This window comes from Pristiophorus japonicus, chromosome 21 (genome assembly GCF_044704955.1).
Source record: "Pristiophorus japonicus isolate sPriJap1 chromosome 21, sPriJap1.hap1, whole genome shotgun sequence".
Classification (NCBI taxonomy): domain Eukaryota; kingdom Metazoa; phylum Chordata; class Chondrichthyes; family Pristiophoridae; genus Pristiophorus; species Pristiophorus japonicus.
Window position 1 is genome coordinate 21,618,731 of NC_091997.1, and position 7,090 is coordinate 21,625,820.

Genomic DNA, 7,090 nt, shown 5'->3' on the forward strand with positions numbered 1-7,090 from the left:
ACGTAAGCATGGTAGAGCAATGAAACGCAGTGATAGAGAACAGAAGAGGGTGTGGTGGTACTGGCCTGCTCTGCGGAACTTTCGGGAGTAGCGGCAAACTCCATGGTCTGGTCACTGTGCTCTCTGCTCATCTGCCTCTGGTCTCGTTTCAGCTGCCGCCAGTATTTCTGCTTCTTCTCCGAAGATACCCGCTTCAGCTTGGGCATGGCTGCAGAGTTCGCACAAAACGATCCTCTTATGAACTGCCTTCTCTCATCATCTGTTCTGTTAGGTTAGAGAACAGAAATTTAGGCCAGTCTAAATGACGCCGAGAAGCTGAGCAAAATTATTCGAAGGTTAGTCAGTGCGAGTGGTCCACCTGGGCAGATTCAGTTCCCAGTGACTGGCACGCACTTTAGAAACACTGACTAAAAGTAAAAGATGGAATCAGTTAGCGTACTCACCAGCAGAACCGGAGCCACTTTATTCATTTTCCATATCTGAGGAGACAGTCAGGACTCTGGACGAAAACCTTCGCTTGTGGCCAAAAGAATCTCCTTCAAAGTTCAAGATTTGCTCAAAGTTTTCTTTCCTCTGACCACAGAATGCTCTAAAATGCAAAAAGAAGGCGCTGTCCCTTTTGATCACACGCCAGGGGATTGTCACAGTGACAAGCTCACTTTGAAATGGTCCCTCATCACTGGAGACTATATTCAACTTGCAGAGATCAAGAATCTGTACACTCAAGTTACAGAGAACAGCAGACGTCAGTGAGCGAGCTTCACAGCAGAATACCAGATGCCTGGAACTGAGCAAAGGTGGCTGGCCAGGTGGGAGCATTCAGTGCATCCTTCAATTAATTGTAGAAAATGTCATCGCTGCGCTGTAAAATGCTTGATCAAACCTGAAGTTTTCTCTGAGTTTTCATACGCAGCACGTTACTAATAAATGGACAAAACACATTCTTATCGCATCCTGCAGACCAAATCCAAACAGGTATCCTTATGTGCTTCTCAGAACACCAAAGCTTAAAAGATGAGGAAAAACTGCTCCATAAACAAGGGAAGTGGACACTGTGCTTTTTTCTACTCCGAATCCTAGGAGTCACAGTATCGTTCCAAGCCTTTTGTTTGATAGCATGGGTCAGAGGTGAAATGCAACAGGTAAAGACCACAGCAAATAAAGGGTCTCCCACAGGAAGAAGCGAGTGTCAAGACTGGGGAATAAGAAGAAACTCAGAGGAACATCAAGAGCAGGTGTGTCACGAGGACGAATATAAACGAAGCACATCCCTGCTGCATGTTCGAGGTCAGACATCAGAATTAGAACATCAACATATTCAGAGATTAAAATTGATTCTGCGGTAGGAGAAAATGGTTATTTCACTGTTGTAGTTGACTATCACCAGGAACACCATATTTATAGGTGCCAGTGGAACCTGTAAAACTGGTGCCCTGGTGAAGCTCAGCTTCCCCACCGGTCGTTCAGCCACATCTGCCTATCGCCTCAGACACAAAACCAGTACAGGTACCTTATATAAACCCTTAGGAATGTGTGACCAGATAAACGAAGGCCATCTATGAGTGCATGGCAAGCACAGGGAGAAACGTGGTCATTTGTGAACACAGAAGAGCGACAGACAGACTCACACTGAGAAAAATAGATAGGACACACGGGAAGAGAACAGATGGCTGGGAGTGTGTTCAAAAGGCTGCAATAAAATTGAGGGGCATCGAAGAGGTCATCAACAGCAAGAAGAAATCGGGAGAGGTTTACAGTCGTAAGAAAAGCCTGAAACACACCCCAACCCCACGACAGGAACAAAACTCACAAATGGCAATTGACAGACCGAATTCTACTACAGGTGATGGAAACCCATGGTTATGGCTGAAGATATCCTGAAGTAACTCACACACTTACTGTTTTTGAATTCATTACTCTGTATGTGTAATATGCACACATATCATACACAATACATATACTTCCTCACCGTCATCGGACACTTACACATACATATCCCTTCAGGGCACATGCATATCTCCCAAACAAGCACATATGCAGCACATAGCCTCAGCAAGCGCATATTCCCTCACTCATGACAGACATCATCATTCACTGGATAGACACGTCCACACACCCAATAAAACCAAACAACCATATCATCTCAAAATAGTTACTGAGGTAGGGCCAACTCCCAAGTCTCGCACTCCTTACCTCGGATTTGCTGTTCTCCAGGCCAGATAATGACATTTCCTCCATTTTCATTGGCAATCAGTACTCCGTACTATTTTCTTTCTACATAGTAACAAGGTGGTCACCGAGAACACTGGGAAAAAGAAAAGATAATCTGTTAGTTTAAAAATAAACATGGAGATTTGAAATCGACACTAAGCCAGGGGCCCATCCCAGGAAAACTATTTGTGAGGGGAAGTTTATATTCTATTCTACATGGTGTACAACAGGACAAATAGCAAACACAGGAAGCTAATATATTAATCGCTCTCAAAGGCATTGCTATTAACCCTATTGGTTGACATTACTCTTCTACTTTATTACTTACAACTACATAATGAATTGTAGCAGCATTTATAATGTAACTGAGGCTGACAGAATTTGACTTTAAATGTACTGAAACATCTGCAATCTATAAAAGAATAAATCAGAACTGGGTCAATCTGGGATGTGTGAACGTTGTATTTTGGTAGATTTTCCATATACGTTGTGTTTTAGATGTTGTATTGGTCTGCAATAAGCATGCTCGTGATTACACATTCATCACAATAGACTTGAATTGCAGTTAAACATGACTACTTTGTGAAATAATCAAGTTAATCCTCTATTGAGAACTCAGTGATCCAATGTCTGGGACAGGTGGGTTCTCTCACCAATGGGACCTGAAGGGTTAGACTCATCACTGGGACCGTAGATTCTTCACATTCAGCTACAGATAATTTCTCATAGACAGGATGGTCCTGGCTGGAGAAGATGTGGAAAATGTATCAGCAGTCTGTGCTGGGAAGCCGTGTGATTTTCGGTAGTTGAACACCAGAGTCCTAAGCCTTGGCTTTGGACAACCTCGCTGAAAAAAATCTGGACTTGGGAAGTGGGATGTATCCCTACATTGTGTGTGCGTGGGCAAACAGAAACTCCAGCTGTATGTTTTTCTCAGGAGCTCAATTGTGACTCTCGAATATGGCGATGGGTTTCCGTACACATTGGGGAAAATAAATCAAGATCAGTATTGATTAGAATTCTGTAGAATACAATCAGACCATTTTCATTTTACATTTTAAAGAAACAAAAGTGTTCCCCCATTTATATTGTATCATTCACAAATCATTCCTTTAGAAAGGATCTGGTGTGTCCTGCTTGTGTGTGCTGAGCCAAAGATGTCTTTTCATTGAGTCGAAGATCCACCCCGCCCCTGGACTGTGTCTAAAGATCACTCCCTCAGACTGAATACCTCACTCTCAAGTGTATTCCCCAGCTGCTTCTTCCTCAGGCTATCCAACTCCCCCAGGATGTATGTGCAGATCCCGCTCTTTCCCAAACTGTGCATGCAGTTCCCTCTCTCTCCCAGGATGTATCAGCAGATCCCCCACTCTCTCCCAGGAGGTATCTGTAGATCCCTCTCTACCAGACTGTATGTGCAGACCTCTTTCTCTCTGCTAGACTGTATGTACAAACCCCCCTCTCACTGTGCAGATCCCTCCCTCTCTCACAGGCTGTGTCTGCAGATCCCACTCTCGCCCAGGCTGTTAGTGCAGATCCCTCCCTCTCGCTCTCTCTCCCAGGCTGTAAGTGCAGATCCCTTCCTCTCTCTCTCCCAGGCTGTAAGTGCAGATCCCTCCCTCTCCCAGGCTGTAAGTGCAGATCCCTTCCTCTCTCTCTCCCAGGCTGTAAGTGCAGATCCCTTCCTCTCTCTCTCCCAGGCTGTAAGTGCAGATCCCACTCTCAGTGTGTAGATCCCTCCCTCTCTCTCCCAGACTGTAAGTGCAGATCCCTCTCTCTCCCAGAAGGTTATGTGCAGATCCCTCTCCCTCAGTTGTGTCTGCAGATCCCTCTGTCTCCTAGACTGTATCTGCAGATCACTCTCTCGCCCTGCCAGGCTGTATGTACAGATCCCTCTCTCTCATTGTACCAGACCCCACCCTCTCCCCCGGGAGGTATATGCAGATCCCTCTCTGGCTGTGTGTACAGATCCCTCTCTCTCTCTCACAGGCTCTATGTACAGATCTCTCCCTCTCAGGCTCTATGTACAGATCTCTCTCTCTCTCACAGGCTGTATGTACAGATACCTCTCTCTCACTGTACCAGATCACTCCCTCTCTCTCTCACAAGCTCTATGTACAGATCCCTCCCTCTCTCACAAGCTTCATGTACAGATCCCTCTCCACCAGGCTCTATGTACAAATCCCTGTGTTTCACAGGCTGTATGTACAGATCTCTCTCTCAGGCTGTGTGTACAGATTCCTCTCACACAGGCTCTATTTACAGATCCATTTCTCTCTCTCTCACAGGCTTTATGTACAGATCCCTCCCTCTCTCACAGGCTCTATGTACAGATCTCTCTCTCATACAGGCTGTATGTACAGATCTCTCTCTTTCACAGGCTGTATGTACAGATCCCTCTCTTTCACACAGGATTTATGTACAGATCTCTCTCTCTCACAGGCTGTATGTACAGATCCCTCTCTCTCACAGGCTGTATGTACAGATCCCTCTCTCTCACAGGCGCTATGCACTTATCCCTCTCTCTCAGGCTCTATGTACAGATCTCTCTCTCACAGGCTGTGTGTACAGATCCCTCTTTCTCACAGGTTGTGTGTACAGATCCCCCACTCTCACAGGCTCTATGTACAGATCCCTCTCTCACAGGCTGTGTACAGATCTCTCTCTTTCACAGGCTGTATGTACAGATCCCTCTCTCTCACACAGGCGCTATGTACATATCCCTCTCTCTCACAGGCTGTATGTACAGATCCCTCTCTCTCACAGGCTGTATGTACAGATCCCTCTCTCTCACAGGCTGTATGTACAGATCCCTCTCTCTCACAGGCTGTATGTACCAGATCCCTCTCTCACAGGGTCTATGTACAGATCTCTCTCACAGGCTGTATGTACAGATCCCTCTCTCTCACAGGCTGTATGTACAAATCCCTCTCTCTCACAGGCTGTATGTACCAGATCCCTCTTTCTCACAGGCTCTATGTGCAGATCCGTCTCTCTCTCACAGGCTGTGTGTACAGATCTCTCTCAGGCTGTGCGTACAGATCCCTCTCTGGCTGTGCTTACAGATCCCTCTCTATGACTGTATCAGATCCCTCCCTCTCTCTCACAAGGTGTATGTACAGATCCCTCTCTCACACAGGCTCTATGTACAGATCCCTCTCTCTCACAGGCTCTATGTACAGATCCCTCTCTCTCTCACTGTACCAGATCCCTCCCTCTCTCACTGGCTCCATGTACAGATCCCTGTCCCCCAGGCTCTATGTACAGTTCCCTCTCTCACGGGCTGTGTGGACAGATCCCTCTCTCTCACAGGCTCTATGTGCAGATCACTCTCTCTCACAGGCTGTATGTACAGATCCCTCTCTCACTGTCCCAGATCCTTCTCTCCTTCTCTAACAGGCTCTATGTGCAGATCACTCTCTCTCTCTCTCAAAGGCTATATGTACAAATCCCTCTCTCTCTCTCTCTCAAAGGTTGTATGTACAGATCCCATTCTCTCACAGGCTGTATGTACAGATCCCTCTCTGTCGCACAGGATCTATGTACAGATCCCTCCCTCTCTCACTGGCTCCATGTACAGATCCCTGTCTCTCACAGGCTCTATGTACAGATCCCTCTCTCTCTCACTGTACCAGATCCCTCCCTCTCTCACTGGCTCCATGTACAGATCCCTATCCCCCAGGCTCTATGTACAGTTCCCTCTCTCACGGGCTGTGTGGACAGATCCCTCTCTCTCACAGGCTCTATGTGCAGATCACTCTCTCTCACAGGCTGTATGTACAAATCCCTCTCTCACTGTCCCAGATCCTTCTCTCCTTCTCTAACAGGCTCTATGTGCAGATCACTCTCTCTCTCTCTCAAAGGCTATATGTACAGATCCCACTCTCTCACAGGCTATATGTATAAATCCCTCTCTCTCTCTCTCTCAAAGGTTGTATGTACAGATCCCATTCTCTCACAGGCTGTATGTACAGATCCCTCTCTGTCGCACAGGATCTATGTACAGATCCCTCCCTCTCTCACTGGCTCCATGTACAGATCCCTGTCTCTCACAGGCTCTATGTACAGATCCCTCTCTCACGAGCTGTGTGGACAGATCCCTCTCCCCCGCAGGCTCTCCCCCTTTCCCTCAGCCTTTTACCTGCAGATGCCTCTCTCTAGCGCCGCTGCTTCCGGACCCAATCAATCCTGAACGGTGCAACCCTGCCGTCGCAAGTCCATCCTCCTCCTTGCCTTAGAGCCGGGTAGCGCCCCCGACCCCACGGACCTCCTGCATCTCTCCCCCTCACACACTCACACACACACAGGGGGAGAGCGCGGCTTCCGATCCGCGCCCGGCTTCTCCGCTCTCTCTCTCTCTCTCTCGGCGCAATCGCACTTCACGCCCGAGCTGCCATTTTGCAGCGAGCGGCCCCTGGGGGAGAGGAGGCGGGGGGAGAGAGGGCGGCGGGAGCTGGGCCTGCCTCGGGGCCTGGCCGGGAGGCGTTGCGATGGTAGCCTGTGGTGTGTGTGTGGGTATGTGTGTGTCTCTCACTCGCCTCACTCCCCCAAGCCCGGGCTGGGCCTCTGTTGCCCCGGCGCCCGCTCGCTCTCGCTCTGCCCAGGCCGCGTGCAGCGCAAGCCCACGGCGGATGCGCGTCACCCCCCCGCCATTGATTGACAGCGGCCCCGGGCCCGGCCATTGGCAAAGCGAGGAGGGAGGTGAGGGGCGGGGCCCGCAGTCATCCCGCCCTCTCCCGCCGCCCGGGTCAAGTTTGGTTGCATTGCGCGCTGATACACAGGTGGACGCAAAATGCAATGTTCCTCCTCCCACCCCCCCGGGGTAATGCAAAGCTCTTCCCCTGGGGTGAGGCAATGCTCCTCCTCCCTCCCCCCCCCC

The 7,090-nt window shown here is 49.0% G+C and overlaps 1 protein-coding gene across 2 annotated transcripts in view; it reads right to left on the reverse strand.

The window, feature by feature from the left end:
* atxn7l3a (ataxin 7 like 3a) overlaps positions 1-6,832 on the reverse strand; it is a 40,891-nt gene extending 34,059 nt beyond the window's left edge. The window contains exons 1-2 of one of the 2 annotated variants that reach the window (XM_070864458.1): positions 6,353-6,832; positions 2,194-2,305 (exon numbers count right to left, since the gene is read on the reverse strand). In XM_070864458.1, the coding sequence (XP_070720559.1) occupies positions 2,194-2,244 (51 nt within the window). In that variant the 5' untranslated portion in view covers positions 2,245-2,305; positions 6,353-6,832. Of the gene's footprint in view, positions 1-65; positions 265-2,193; positions 2,306-6,352 lie in introns of those variants that run through there. The other variant, XM_070864457.1, reaches the window with a different exon arrangement.
* Between the last annotated feature and the right edge of the window lie 258 nt (positions 6,833-7,090).